The 15,670-nt window shown below is 40.1% G+C and overlaps 1 protein-coding gene across 1 annotated transcript in view; it reads left to right on the top strand.

The window, feature by feature from the left end:
- The window catches only part of LOC136249970 (vacuolar protein sorting-associated protein 11 homolog), a 20,674-nt gene extending 5,004 nt beyond the window's left edge, over window positions 1–15,670 (top strand). The window contains exons 12-29 of the mRNA XM_066042106.1: window positions 357–519; window positions 831–981; window positions 1,043–1,087; window positions 1,707–1,808; window positions 1,864–1,905; window positions 2,145–2,212; window positions 2,266–2,344; window positions 8,975–9,068; window positions 9,729–9,811; window positions 11,166–11,395; window positions 11,642–11,716; window positions 12,727–12,901; window positions 13,881–13,928; window positions 14,307–14,380; window positions 14,839–14,934; window positions 15,038–15,158; window positions 15,371–15,436; window positions 15,494–15,670. Of these exons, the coding sequence (XP_065898178.1) occupies window positions 357–519; window positions 831–981; window positions 1,043–1,087; window positions 1,707–1,808; window positions 1,864–1,905; window positions 2,145–2,212; window positions 2,266–2,344; window positions 8,975–9,068; window positions 9,729–9,811; window positions 11,166–11,395; window positions 11,642–11,716; window positions 12,727–12,901; window positions 13,881–13,928; window positions 14,307–14,380; window positions 14,839–14,934; window positions 15,038–15,158; window positions 15,371–15,436; window positions 15,494–15,538 (1,757 nt within the window). The 3' untranslated portion in view covers window positions 15,539–15,670. The remainder of the gene's footprint in view (window positions 1–356; window positions 520–830; window positions 982–1,042; window positions 1,088–1,706; window positions 1,809–1,863; window positions 1,906–2,144; window positions 2,213–2,265; window positions 2,345–8,974; window positions 9,069–9,728; window positions 9,812–11,165; window positions 11,396–11,641; window positions 11,717–12,726; window positions 12,902–13,880; window positions 13,929–14,306; window positions 14,381–14,838; window positions 14,935–15,037; window positions 15,159–15,370; window positions 15,437–15,493) is intronic.

Here is a 15,670-nt window from a genome sequence, read left to right as displayed (position 1 = left end):
ACATCTCTCCAGTTTTTAACTCTGAGCGACAATATTAAAACACTGGCTATTTCTATACTCTAGTAACGTATTACGTTTGAGAAAGTTCCGCTGTACATACAGTACGAAGCAGTCTGCCACACTTAGAAGTAGAGAAGGGAAAAACACGGGTAACTTCAAAGGGATTTACCGCCTACTGTATAGTTTCTATATTCCATTTCTAATCCCGGTGAGCATTATTATATCTATGATTTGTGTAATTTGAAACTCTTTGTTCACTGAGAGCAATTCTGCCATCACAAATTAAAGCTTTCACAATTTCATCTGTCTCGCTGTAGATTTCACACAAACATTTTACACCATCTTCTTCCGTGTAGCATTCACTACAACATTTTCCAGCCCAGTGTTGGAGGTGTTGCATGAGTGGGGCTCACTGTACGTTCTCACCAAGGATAACAAGTTCTACCGTTTGGATGAGAATGACACACAAACCAAACTGGAAACACTGTTTAAAAAGAATCTCTACCCTACTGCTATCAAGTAAGTAAAGGTTTGACGCTCAATTTCATTATAGCACAAGTCCCAGGAGGTTAAATCACAAATTGGTGAACTTTTAGCAGACATACCAGACACTTTAATGAACACTTTATGACTAAGAAGTCGTAGTCAATTTTTGAGAGGATTTCCCGTTTTAGAGGTAAAAATGTATGAAACCAGAACTGTTGGGACTAAAATTATGGAGATAACTAAAAATCTTTGAGATGGGACTAAAATCCTTGTCCTTCTATTTTTTGGTCTAATTTTCAGAACAGATATCATACAATATCCTGTTATGTTATGGTCTGTTATAGTTTGGCAAAGAGCCAGTCATATGATGATGGATTAATTGACATTTTCACACAATATGGAGACCACCTCTACACCAAGAATGATTATGATGGAGCCATTGCTCAATATATCCTCACCATTGGCAAACTGGAACCTTCATATGTCATCAGAAAGGTGAGACATGGCGGTGTGCACATGTACATATTGTTTATACTTGTGTAATTCTTCACAATAGTTTCTTGATGCTCAGATGATAAGGAATTTGACCGCATATTTACAGGTGATTGCTATAGCAACTACCAATAGTTTTGTATGGGCATGGGGCCCCCAAGTACATCTGAAAGTCAAACAGCTGGTGAAACACTCTAATAGAACAGTCACCACATTACATTGCAGAAAGATAAAACTGATAATGGAATTTCTCCTCCATGAGATGAAGACATTTGTGAATGTTAGAACATGCTTTAAGTTCTACGTGTTCCTGAATCTGTACCTGCTTTCTATAGTCAATACTTGGTTCAATGTGTTGTACAGTGCATATGTACTGTAAGAGAGTTATTTTGTTTGAGCACTTTTTGTTACCATGCATCAGCCATAACCCTTCTGACAGCTGGAGAAGCATCCAATACTTTTGGAGTCTACTTGTACTGTAAAGTGTGTTTTGTTTTGTGGAGGTACACAAATGACTAAGACTACATTAGACAGATCACTTTGTACACAGGTGGCACATTTGGGGGTTTTCAAATTGGCAGTGACTGTATTTGTAATAATTTGTACAGGTCTCACTGTGTCATATAAATATGTACATGTCCCATAGTCAACCACATTACAACAAGTTACATACTGTAGTTCACAATTATCACACTAGAGATTTTGTAACGTGGTATATAACTATCCAGGCACTTCACGAGAAAGGTGCTGCCAACACAGATCACACAACGCTGCTGTTGAACTGCTATACTAAACTGAAAGATGTTCAGAAATTGGATGAGTTTATCAAGGTGGGCTTGTTTTAGAGTGAAGTATACCATTGTGATGTAACATTACCTCAAATAGAGTGATAAGGCATTGATATTTGATGTGGAGACTGCTATTAAGGTACAAGGTTTTATTTGAAATATATTTAAACTATAGCTTACACACATCCTTAGACAACAATAGATGCATTTTTTTAAAAATTATCTCTTATGCATAAACCAACCTGGAAAATCAAGACATCTGGGACACTTTTTAAGTTGTTCCCACAGTATCCGTATTACTCATGTCACTGCATATCCTGGTAACACAGTTAGAATAATATGAGTGACAGTTTATTCAGACTCTTTGCTGTATTACAGGTGTGTCGTCAGTCGAATTATCACAAGCACGCCTTATTTCTTGCTGAGAAGTACAAGCAACATGATTGGTACATTCAATACCCCATAGTAGTGTGATATCATATTACACATGTGCTGATAGGTATGTCAAGATACAACTAGAGGACATCAATCAATATCATGATGCCCTGGACTATATCAAGAGGTGTCCTCCACAATCAGTGAGTGATCGTTCCAGCGGTACATTGTGCAAGTTTTATCACCTGAATTTTGTGCATGCCACAATCTTGTACATAGCTGCAATGATGATACTAACACACTGTTTAACCCTTAAACTCGTAATGGAATGCATATTTACACAATATGTGCACGTATGGCGACACTAGGTGAGGTAACTTAATTCTTATAGCCTACGACTAGACATTGATTAAAAGTCTCTTTACTGGGCTACTTGAAGAAGGTTAAATAAGCACTGTAACTACAGCGGCTTACTTGTTAATGAACAACAGCAAGGCGCATCTTGGTGTTTCAAAATTCTTGCCATGTTTTAATTTCGGGAGTGTATAAACAGTGGAATGGTGGAATACTGGAATGGTGGAATGGAATTTTTTAAAGTTCAATATCATTTTTTACATCCAAATAAGTACAACTCCTCCCCTTATGTGAAAAAATAAATAGGATTCCCCTTGAAGTCAGCATACTTTTCCTCACCACAATACTTGTATGACTTATTACTCAATACTTTATTACTTGTGTGAAACTAACTGTGGTTCAGTTCAGTGTGCAACATGGCACTGCCACAATGAACTTTGGCTTAAATTTTGTTTTCTGACATAATTGTGGAAAAGGCTCATTGTAAACGCTTACAAGACAGTCGCATTTCACTTTTCCCAAAGATTTTCGCTTAGGTTCCTAGGTTAGTGGTAAACACCTCGTACAGGCTCTGCCTTCTGTGTTTGCCCTCCAGTGCCTAACTGATAAAGTTGATAATAAATAAATGAAAACTTCATTATATAGTGAATGTACTTTTACAATGCATTCATGTAATCAGCTAGCTAGCTAACTTTTTATCATTTGGGAACAAGGGTTAAGTCAGGAGTCTTCCAATAAACTGCTATTGTGCATGTTCACAACTGACTTTGCACTACATTATATTGGTAAACTTTGTCTATGGTGAGGTGAATTATGCTAAATAAGCTGACTTCAAGGGGAATCCTATTTATTTGCTTGCATAAGGGGAGGAGTTGTACTTATTTGGATGTAAAAAAAGATATTGAATTTTTAAAAATTCCATTCCAGTATTCCACCATTCCAGTAGTCCATTCCACTGTTTATACACTCCCTTTAATTTCAATTGTGGGTTTACTCATGCAAGTCATATATGGCCTGATAGAAATTTAACAGCAAAGCAAATGGAACTTGTTGCAACCACCATATTTTATAAAGGTATGTAAAGGGTTTGCGTGTTTCCTTACCAAAAGGTTATTTACATGACTAGTTTTGGCCTCACTGTTTAGCATTAGGAAAAAACCCTTGGTATCATTTTAATCCTTGTTACATCACAAGTAGAATGATGTGAATTGCATGGATGCATCAAAAGTTACAGCATTCATGTAAGGCATGCATATTTGAGCCAGTTTTCTGGCCCATGCAGGTTTAAGGGTTAATATATTTGCAGTGTCTATTGCAGACATTTTTTTGGGACCCAGCCACTTTTTGCTGTAATATAGAGGTTTTCTCTTTCAGAGGTAAAAAATGTAGTAACCAGATTTGAGACCAAAACTTTTGTCCTTATTATGGAGGTTTTTTCTATTTTGTTCTTATTTCAGGGAGTTTGTTAAAAGAGGTTCCACTGTATTACTGAAAGAATTGTGACTGCTCTATTAGATTATGTCAATCATTTTGGTGATTATTCTTGTAGAGTATTTTGGTCTTACCAGTACAGCTTTAACAAAAATCCCCCTAATTATTCCATAAGTACCGTATTTACTTGGTTGAATGCTGCACCTTCTTCTTCTGGGAATGACAGGTCAGTTATGAGGCGCCATTTCCCAGGTTGATGTTTCTTTGGAACAACCCCGAACCTGTTGATATGAACCATTGGGGCGGATAATGAGGGAAAAGGACCAAAGATGTTCAACAGATCAACCTCTTTTTTCAGGTAGCTGTCGATGACTGCTGGGTGCTGTTGGGCTGATGACATGTTTTTGTTAGCGGACATGAGGGACACTGGAGGCTTAACTCCTATGCGAAAACCATACTGAATACCCCGAATGATGTAATTGGTAAAGTTGTGGTCTGGATGACGGCAGAGACGCTGTTTCCAGGTATCCATATGTAATGGTGTGGTGACACGTGTAAGACGGGGGTCAATAGAAACGGTTGATTCTGATTTGGCAGTGGTGTCCAGTCTCAGTAGGTCATTGATGTAGATGTATACCCCATCCTTCCCTATATGGTGGGAAGGGGAGGGTTGTAACTAGCATACCGTTTAGTGACTAAGGGGTCCCCGCAAACAACCAAAAATCAGCTATAGGGCTGCCCTGGCATGCACTCTTAAGCCGCACTTCAGTGAGGTGGGTGGTCATGTCCTCAGTGGACAGAGCTGGACATGGTAGAGGTAGATACAGGGGTGGGAGGGGGAACTAATGGAGAGTATTCACAACCTGTATTAAATTTTTTTATTATTTTTACTTTGAACATATGAATAACATTAATTTTATCAATCTGCAGGGGTACTCAACATGTACAATTGAATACAGTTCTAAATCATTCTGTTGTCCTGCTATGTGCTTTAATCACTGTCGACGACGAACTCCTTTCAAGGGATAAGGGTGATCTCTCTTTGAGGATGGGCAATGAGAGAATGGATGTCTGCCCCAACATCCAGAACAAACGTGAGCAAACTTGCATGGCTGGAACGTACACCTGTTTCCCCTGCGGTAATTGAACAGGTGACAAATCTCGCCCGGAGTCTGTCCAGTCTCCCAACGACCCAGGGATTTGGGCTGGAGGCAGGTGGGCATCAGGTGCTTGAGGGCAGTCGGTATGAGAATGGAGGCAGATTCTGCAACGAGCAATGGCCTTTTGCTCTACCAGTAAATATCTCATTCCAGAGTCGCCCATCCATTTTTCCCCAGTCTAGAAACTTGATATTTGCTGCCTGCCGACGATAGGAGCTGTCATAGATTACCCACCCATCACCTGCAAATCTCCGGTGGGCAAGGATGATAGTTTTTTGGTACATCATAAACTGGCTGAATTTATCTGGATGTGCTGAACACAATACTGAAACCAGAGAGGCATAACAGTCCAGCCAGACGATGATATTAGAGACTGGGGGCCGCCGAATGCTCTTAGTGGTGTGACTGCAGCAGGTTGACTCAGTCTCATCATGATCGTCATAATGCTCTGACAGTAATTCTGACATGTCAATGTACAGGGCCAGGATCTTCTCGACCAGCTTAGGAGGTATCGCTTGAGGGTAGGGGAGAGAGACTGAAAGGCCGGAGGGCACAGCATAGCATAATTGGTGGTGGAGAGCTGGCTGGTAGCTGAGCTGGACGGTGTTGTTTCTGTCCTTCCAAATGTAGGGAGCAGATTGAGAGAGGTGGGTGGGATGGGCAATCTCCAGTCTGTGGAACAAGTAAAGAAAACTCTCAGTATACGGAGGTTGAACCCTGACATCAGCATATAATAATGACCATGTAGTAACAAGCCACAACAGGTAGTAACCATAACCACTGAGCTTAAGCCAGCTTGTGCTATTTACAATATATTTGCATGTACTGTACTGGGTATCCAACAGTAGGTTTGGGCCTATTATGGTAATGGAGGGTGGGGGTGTCTCTCACCCCCAGGTAATAGACTCTAAGTTTCATGCCACAATAGATGGCATTATGCGCCACCAGCAATGTTCTTGGGTACACTCCGCACCCCCCTGATGATCTTGGTCACTCATCATGCCACCAGCAATGACCTTGGCATGCTCCGCATACCCCCTGGCGATGACCTCAGGCATACTGTCTGCCACTAGCGATGACCTTGGGCACCCTCTGTGCCACCAGCAATGAACTTGGGTACAGCCTTGAACAGCCAGCAATGAACTTGGGCACCCCTCGTGCCACCAGAGATGGTCTTGGGTACCCCTCGTGCCGCCAGCGATGATCTCGGGCACCCCTCATGTTGCCAGCGATGGCCTTATGTACCTTTTGTGCTACCAGCGATGACTTTTTGAGCACCCTTCGTGCCACTAGCAATGACCTTGGGCACCCTTTGTGTCACCAGCGATGATCTTGGGACATCCTCTTGAGCTGCCAGCAATAAACTTAGGCATCCCTCATGCCGCCAGAGGTGACCTTGGGCACCCCTTGTGCCACCAGCGATGACCTTGGGCACACCTGTGCCGCAAGCAATGACCTTGAGCATCCCTCATGCTGCCAGCGATTACTTTGGGCACCCTTTGTGCTATTAGCAATGACTTTTGAGCACCCTTCGTGCCACCAGCAATGACCTTTGGCACCCTTCATGCCACCAAGGATGATTCTTTGGGCACCCTTTGTACTATCAGCGGTGACCATGGCACCCCTCGTGCCTCCAGTGACGACCTTGGGTACCCTTTGTATCACCAGTGATGAACTTTGATATGATCACCTAAGTTGTACCACCACTCCACCAATGATGAACTGTGGACACTTAGTCCTAATAGCAATGAGTTTGCATCAACAATGATTTGGTCCCCCCTGTGCTACCATGGTGACTTTCTATTTCATTTATTTATTTATTTTACAGCATGTGGAGAACTTTGTGGCCCTGGGTTTCTTAGAGCTTTGGTAGTGAGTATACTGCTGGTAAAATTCTTGAACATGCAAAGTGAGTTTGAGTAGCCTGGGCCACCTGGGCATACTCTGAACACCTTTCTACTACCTATAGTTCGAGCCACCAAGAACTTGTGGGTCAGCCTATGCTGTTGAGGGGAGGCTCCCTAGACTAGTGAGCTCTAATTAGCAAGGTAAGGGGTGTGACCCGCGGCCAATCATGAATATGCACCGCATGCACGTGGCCATCCTCCCTTTGCTACGGACGAACTAAGTGTTACATTATATGTTAAGGAGGGGTGGGGAGAGGGCCGGAAGAAACGGTTGGGAGGCTGGGGTGAAGGTCACGTGCATGCAGTTTCTTGGCGAAAACAACTTACTAAGGTTGCCGGGATTATTTGTGGTGATGGATGGGCTGGTCGATGCGACGGATGTTGTAGCAGGCTGTTCCTGGCTCAATGAAACACTAACAGCAGGAGGAGGTGGAGGCGGCAGTGGTGGCTGATGCGTTTCAATCAGCTGTCGAATCCATTCTTGCTGAGCCAGGGAAAAAATCTGTTCCGGAGGTTCAGGGGACGTCATATCCTTCGATTCAATTGTCTAGTTTACAACAGGCAGCAAACAACAGACAACGTGCTACGCTACGAGTAGTTCGCATGCGTGATTAATTCTAATTTTGGAGATTATGTGCAGCTGCCGCTGGCGCCTTCCTCCATTAACTCCAGTTAACATGGTTAACCTACATTTTATAAAATGAGTTTGTAAATGCCAGGGGGATGGTGAACATGGATAGACTGACAGCAGCTTTATAACATAGTAGATTCTTTTGGCAAATCCCCTTATATAATAGTAGTTCTAACAGCTCTCCCTATAGGATACACTATATTAACACTTCTTTGTATGCTAAAGGATATTGTAATGCTTCCTGTAAACATATCCTTTCAGTATAAAGGAAGGTCCACTTATGTCTTTCACTACTAAGGAAATAAGGAAGCTCTTCCACTACAATAGGCTATGAACTAACACAATTTAAGTCACTTAACATGTCAGCCTTTTAAGTAGTTTACTCCATTAGTGTATAGTGTACCACTTGTCCATACTTGTGATGGGTGAGGCCCTCCACTGGTTGAAACAATGACAATTGTTAGTGTTACATGTGAAGTTTAACAAGTGTAGTAGGGAATTATGCTGGTAATAGGGAAGTAGTAAAATAGTAGCTCAAACAAGGAAAAAATAAACAAAAATAAAATTTGTGGAAATACATCAGGGCTATATGTGAACTGTGAATTTTTTATTTTTTTAAATTTTGGGAAATCCACACTTTTAAGTCATGAATGATAGCATTTTTACATTCATTCCTTTTGTCAAAGTTATATATTAAGTTCATATTTCTCAACAACCTGATGATTAGATTATTCACATTGTTTGGATAGATGCTCTTTCAACAATTCCAACAATTTGAAGACTTAATGTTGGTATCTACTTCTTGTATCTTACACCTTGAGAAATTATTTGTGTAGCAGATAGCAGAAATATTTAACTAACTGTGATAAGTGAACAATGTTTAAACCTTAAACCTTACCAAATGTTTTTAATATCCTTTTACACCATTTCCTGTATTGTATGGTACAGTGAATAGCAGCCACCACTATTCAAATAAGCTTTGTCGAGTAGTAAGTCCCAAACATGCAGTGAAGATAGAGAACTCAAAAGAAAAGAAAAAACCTCTAAGAAATCCTGAGGAGGAAACGGTGCTACAAAAGTACTTGGTCCCAAAAATGTCCCTCTGTGGATACCATGTTTTCAACAAAAACAATCCCGCTCTTAATATACGCCTGTACACAACACACATAGCTTCACCATTATGAATAGCCTAGTTATACTGCCTTAGTCCCATTCACATTATAATGATCTAAGGCTGCTGTAGTTGCAACCATTTAAGGAAATCTCTTTCAGTTTGTTAAACCAGATTAGTAGTAGCATGCCTGTGGTGTAGTATATACCCTTATGTGGTTGTACAATTTGTCTCGACAGATTCCTGACTTGATGGTCACTTATGGGAAGACACTGATGAATGAAATGCCAGATGAGACAACTGACTTCATTTCTGAAGTGTGCAAGGACCAAGGTGTGCGTGTGTGTCTGTGTGTGTGTGTTCTTTGTGTATGTGTCGTCCATCTATGTGTCGTTTGTGTCTAGTGTATCTGTATTGTTTGCTGTGTAATCAGAAGAGATGGATCAAACATATTGTGATCTTAAAAGAACAGTTCTCCGACAGTGCCAATACCTCAGTATCAATACTAAAAAATGAATCGGTAAACCCACGAGTGTCCCAGAATCCTCACAACATTCTTAACTAAAATGCAAGTACATACTATATTATCCATGATGAATGTGATGAAAAGTTTCCAACATCAGTATCTATCCATCTTGTGCTGTTGTCCAGTTCCAATGCAGTACATCGTGGGGTTATGGCATGTAACCAACCTCCTCTGTGTACTGTATTGTGCACTAATGGACTGTGTTCTCTATTGAAACAAACTCTCTGAATTAAGGGACACATAAGAAAGAACCTCCACGTGCATGATAAAAACAAAGATTACGGAAATTTGGCTCTATACTTCTTTACCTATAAGAGGAAACCATTTTTATTGGGCCAAAAATTCTTGGTCCCAATGTGTTCACTACCAAGTGGTTTCACTGTATAAATGCTTTTTACTGTATTGCATTACTTACTGGGTATATGTGTGTTATTGTGGTGACTGGTTCCTGATTGTTTGTCATATAGAGAAGGCACAACCAAGTGACTACCTTCACATCTTTGTTAACAAGCCACAACACTTGCTGAAATTTCTGGAGAAGATGGTCTCGGTGAGCCTACACTTGTAATGTACTTGTGATCTGATTTGTGTAGTATGTGTGTGCAAGGCAAATGGACTTTTGTGTTAACTGGAGGATCAAATGCCAACTATCAATGTCTCACATGGCAATTTGGGTGTCCACACCTTATCTGGTCCTGTAAGGTACTAGAGTCGTGCACAGGTGGCCCAGTGTTTGACTGGATAAGTGTGACAGTGTACACAGCAGTTCTAACTACATGTGTATGTGTGTGTGGTGTCGTGTAGATACACTGAGTGTAATGTACCACTGACAAGCATTTCTCACCATTATGGCATGTAAAGCATCCAATGATCATGTACTGCTAATCATGATATTATTCACAAGTGTACGATGTCTATTTGACATCACTGCATTCCACTACAAGTACCAACTGTTCACTGAAACCACTATAATGTGTAAGAATGTTGTATTGTCAAGGTGGTGTAGAAAATTTTTGTCATTGACTGCACTGACAAAATTTTAAACATTGGATTATTTCCACTGTGACACTAATTGCATTTGATGAGCTTCATATTACCAGCTTGGGCTCAGCTAATGACGTATTGCTTACATCAACCATCACTGTTGCTTTAGCCTTGGAGCCATTTTGAGTCTGCTAGAAGGTGCAAACGTGGTGGCTATCACAAGAAATTCAGCTTCACTCGGAGGTCATTTCTTTGAAGATGAATACACTGTATTTACATCTCAGGCAAGCCAGTCAACTTGTTATGCTTGTAGTGAAGCTTGGCTACCCAGGACTTAACTGGCGCTTGCAAATCTCTCGGTTAGCAGAGGCTGTTGCAGCTCTATTATCAATTACTGATCTGTTGCAATTGAGAAATGGTTACATATGCCTCTCAGCATTATGGTATTTTCAAGCAGCTACCAAGTAGTTATACTGAGCCCCTCCATCTTGGGATGCCAGACTGAAAGTGAACCCTCTAGGTAATTGGGTGGGTGGGAAAGCATAGGATTTGACTAAGCACACTAGAGCAGTGACAAAATGGAGCAGTTGACTTGCCAGCAGCTGGGACTCTCAGTGGGGGATGCTATCCCATGGCATACTGACAATGGTGCAATACCCCATTGCTCTCATGTGTAGCCCCATGCACCCCCCCACCTACCTGATCTGTAAACTTACCTTTACTAGGTAAATTTGTATTAAGGCCGGTTTCCATATAGCCGCAAACTGCCTGCACATTGCCACTATTATTTAACCAAGTATCTGTAACATTGAAATTGTCCTGGTTTAGGGTAGTGAAATCTTATCATGTGGCAAACAGTATAGAAGTATTCTGTATTAGAGCATTTGATGCATCAGAGATTGTATTCTATTACATTGCAGCTACACGGAGACTCCCTGCCGCCCGTAATGTCCAACACACTCCTAGAACTCTACATGACAAGTATGGACGAGCTACCACCTAATACTCAGGAACGTGGGAACCGGGAGGCAAAGACTTTAGAACTGTTGAAGAGCAAGAGTGCCAAATATGACATTGACCATGCCCTGGTGTTGGCACAAATGCACAACTTCAAAGCTGGGATACTCTACCTCTATGAGAAGGCTAAACTGTAAGTACAGAGAGTTATGTTGTGTGCATCAGCTATCTTGAAGTGCATTGCAAACGACACTGTCTTTAAACAGAGGGCACACAGCACAAATACCACCTTATAAAGGAAGGTCCTTAGCATTCTTTGTATTTGTATTTGACCTGTTTTAATGCTATCCTCAAAAGGCATTTAACCTTTTCTAAACAAGTTGCACTGTTACATTTTCTAATAAGGAAACTTGTCACATGTTGTTCACATGCTATACAGGTTCCAACAAATCCTTCACTATCATATGGAACATAAGGATTACAACTCTGTCATGGACACCTGTCGAAGACATGGGTGAGCCAATATGTACAGTAATAGTATAATAGTCTTATGTAAATTACATTTCTTTACTTTTCACACTGGATTGTAGCCAAGTTTATATTCAATACTTACTGTACGCTGTGACATATATTACAGCTATTGCATCATCCCCTGTAGCTTGTTTGTGCTATGTGTGGCTAAACAGTATCAGTCAGTCATCTTCCAGCTTTTGGCCAACCTAATCCCATTTCGGCCTGACTTATTTTTGTACATCTGAAATGCTGACACCAGTTCGTGATGGTCTTTGAATTGTCCCAATTTTGATAAATGACTAGCCAACTTCTAACACAGACAGTGAAGCTATTCTATATATGGTTACAATAGGTTTTATTATGAACTCTGTCAAGCTTGATATGGTGCAGGTGATAATTATGTTGTGGTTAGATTAGTTTCTCGATCAAAGTCATTGCCAAATGATTGCCATCATCATAATATGGTGTCTATTTGTCAGCTAATAAAATTTATCAAAACATCAATGGCTGGTCGCTCTGATAATTGAAACACTTTCACAACTCGCAAATACTACAAATAAATAGCATACCAGGACACCTGAGGATACCTGCATATTCCAGACACTTGGTTGAGACCCCCCCTTAGGAGCCAGTACATAAACTGATTTGTAAAAACAGGACACCTTGATAATCAGGACACTCTGATAATCAGGACACCCTGATAATCAGGACACCTTGATGATCAGGACACCTTGATGATCAGGACACCTTGATGATCAGGACACCTTGATGATCAGGACACCTTGATGATCAGGACACCTTGATGATCAGGACACCTTGATGATCAGGACACCTTGATGATCAGGACACCTTGATGATCAGGACACCTTGATGATCAGGACACTTTTGGTTCAGTTGTACTATACACAATTGTGCACTAATATATATATATATATATTTTTTTTATTATCAATTTTTGTCAGTGACAGGGGTCACACAAAAGACATAAGCCTGCATATTTGTTTTCACTAGAATGAGGGATCCTCACTTGTGGGTACAGGCACTTTCATATTTTGGCTCCCAACCGGCAGCGAACAAGAAGATTGAAGAAGTGCTCAAGCACATTGAGGACACCAACCTTCTTCCCCCGTTAATGGTCGTACAGATTCTCGCTGAACATGATGTTGCTACACTAGCTGATATCAAGGTGCAGTTGAGTGGCTTTGTTGAGGAGACAGCTTGTTTTGGCAAGAAGCTTGTCTTCCATTGTTTATATTAGTAATGTTATGATGGATAGACTCAGACAAATTAAGTAAACTATTTGAGATGTACAAGAATTTGTTGTTAAGTTACTTGTAAGAAAAAAAAACTTTTTTTTCAAAAGGTCATATATGATAATAAGCCATTGCTTCAGTGTGTGTAGTATGTGGTTTATTATCTCCACTAGTTTTTGAACTTACAAACAATTAATTTTCCACAGTAGATACACACCGTATGATACACACTGTATGATACACACTGTATACAATAATAATACACACTGTATACAGTATACAGTGTTATTGCAATGACTAAGTTGTCTGTAAATTCAAATCTTTTACATACTCAAAAAGTCCACTTTTTTGTGTTGTTCCCACTACAATTAATATTTTTATGCATGTAATAGCTCCATGTTTATGCTCAAGCCTTTAATTTTACTTTGAGTAAAGCATTCCTCCATGTTAACAGTTTTGAGCTGAGTATTTGAGTAATTTTATAATTTTGAAGGACAGCTAGTGCTGCTAACGTTAGACATATGAGGGGGATTCCTTTTTTTGCTTCATTAGATAATCACAAAGTTGTCAAACAGAATGCAAACAGTGTGTTTATAGCATCCTTCATGGTTTACCACACACCATATTGTCTGTTGTATCAATAGAGTTTCCCCCCTCAGTTTTATTGCCATATATAGTAATATTTATATAATGGACACTTTAGGATCAATTAATTTGCCACAATAAAGAGGGTTTCCTCTTTTGGAGGAGAAAATGTATAGAACCAGACCTGTTGGGACCACACTTGTTTCCTTCCTATAGAGGTTTTTTTCCAACTGTGCCCTTAATTAAATTCAGAGAGATTGTTAACTGACAGTTCACTGCATGGTAATGTTGTAACAGTTGAATACTTCACGTATTCCCCTCCCTCAGGGCTATATCAGTCATCGTCTACAGGAGGAAAACCAACAGATCGCCAAGGTAACAATGTAACAAAATAACATACTAGAAGAACAGTATTTTAGTTTTTTTTTTCTTTTTCCTGTTGTTGACAGCTTCTGCTAAATCCATGCAACTTTCTATACTTGAGTAAAGCGGGTCATAATCTTCAGAAATACTTGGGGCTATCCTGTTTCAGTACAGACACACTGTGTATTATAACATGTTCACCATTAACATCTCTACTGGGATAGAGAACTGTTGATAGGTGTTGAACAAGGCCAAGCTTTGTGTTTTTAAAGACCTGTATAAGGTGTTGATGCCCTACTTGGCACAATAGGATTGCTGTTGTTATGTATTCCTGTTGGGGTCTCTCTTACTTATAATGAACTCACTTCATTACACCATCATTACTAACAGGATGAGAAGATGATTAAACAATACAGGGAGGAGACAGCTAAGATGAGACAACAGATTGAGGACCTCAGAACTGGGTAGGTAGTGTATTGGAGCTTTGTTGTCTTGTAGAGTAGAAATCTTCAACAATTGTGATCCCAGGGGCCCAATTCAATACTTACCTCACGTACGGTAGAACTCGTTTAAAACGTATGCTAGACTTTAATTTTTCCCATTTGCTTAGCAAACTTGCACCAGCACAAATAGATTTGGGAGTTAACATTGATATAATAGAAGGGTGTCCATATTTCAATGGTGTATGCACTCCAATCAGTTGAACATGTGCCACTGTAATGGTAACAATTATCCAGTGAGTAATGTTAATCATGTATTGAGTGAGTCATGTGATGGTTAGTTGGTTATCTGGTTCACATGGCTGGATAATATCTGTACACCTGTACACCTAATGAGGAATACTATGTTCACTGTCTTGTGTATAGCAACTGTATCAGTTATGTCTTAATTCTTGTACTTTTGACTGTATATTTCCTTGCAGTGCTCAAGTATTTCAAGTGATCAAGTGTAGTATGTGTACCAACCACTTGACATTACCAGCTGTCCATTTTCTTTGTCATCATTCCTTCCATCAAAAGTATGTTATTGTGTGACTGTCTGTGCATGTGTGTGTGCGTGCGTGCACGTGTGCATGTGTACGTGTGCGTGTGTGTACATTTGCTTCTGTGCTGTCGTTGTAGCTGTCTGGATGATGAGTATGAGTCAGAGTGTCCAATTTGTGCTCCAGAAAACAGGAAGGTGCTGGACATCATAAGAAGACAAATGGAAGACAGAGAATTACATGAACAGTTCCAGTCACTGGTACGATGTCATCATTATTATGTCATAACTTGTTTGAACACATTGATGGTACTCCCAGCCATTGATCACATTTTGTTTTGTTCAATGTTGCTCGACAAGTTGAAAGTAGTTTAATATAGACTGTATAAGATATTCACTTTTGATGGGTGTTTCTATTGCATTGAGGCATGAATTGCTGCACATATAAACAACACACGTTTTTATTTCTTTAGTTGCAAAGATCGCCGGATGGTTTTTCTGTTGTGGCTGAATATTTTGGCAGGGGAATGTTTAACAAGGTCAGGATAATACACTACTTGTTATACTTGTCATTAACCTGTCATGTGTCTTGACAGACCTCGATGTTTGATCTACCTACTGCACCATTGGACAGACGATGATAATGAATAGAAGCACTTCAATTATTATAAATAAAACTGTGTCTTTATAATTCGTCATGTCATGAGAAATGTTTGTTGATGTTATTATTATGAATTCCTGTTAGTAAGTTATAATGATTCGTATTTGCTCAA

This window comes from Dysidea avara, chromosome 3 (genome assembly GCF_963678975.1).
Source record: "Dysidea avara chromosome 3, odDysAvar1.4, whole genome shotgun sequence".
In the NCBI taxonomy this organism is placed as follows: Eukaryota; Metazoa; Porifera; class Demospongiae; order Dictyoceratida; family Dysideidae; genus Dysidea; species Dysidea avara.
Note: the sequence above shows the minus strand (reverse complement) of the source record. Positions and strands in the feature narration are given on the sequence as shown.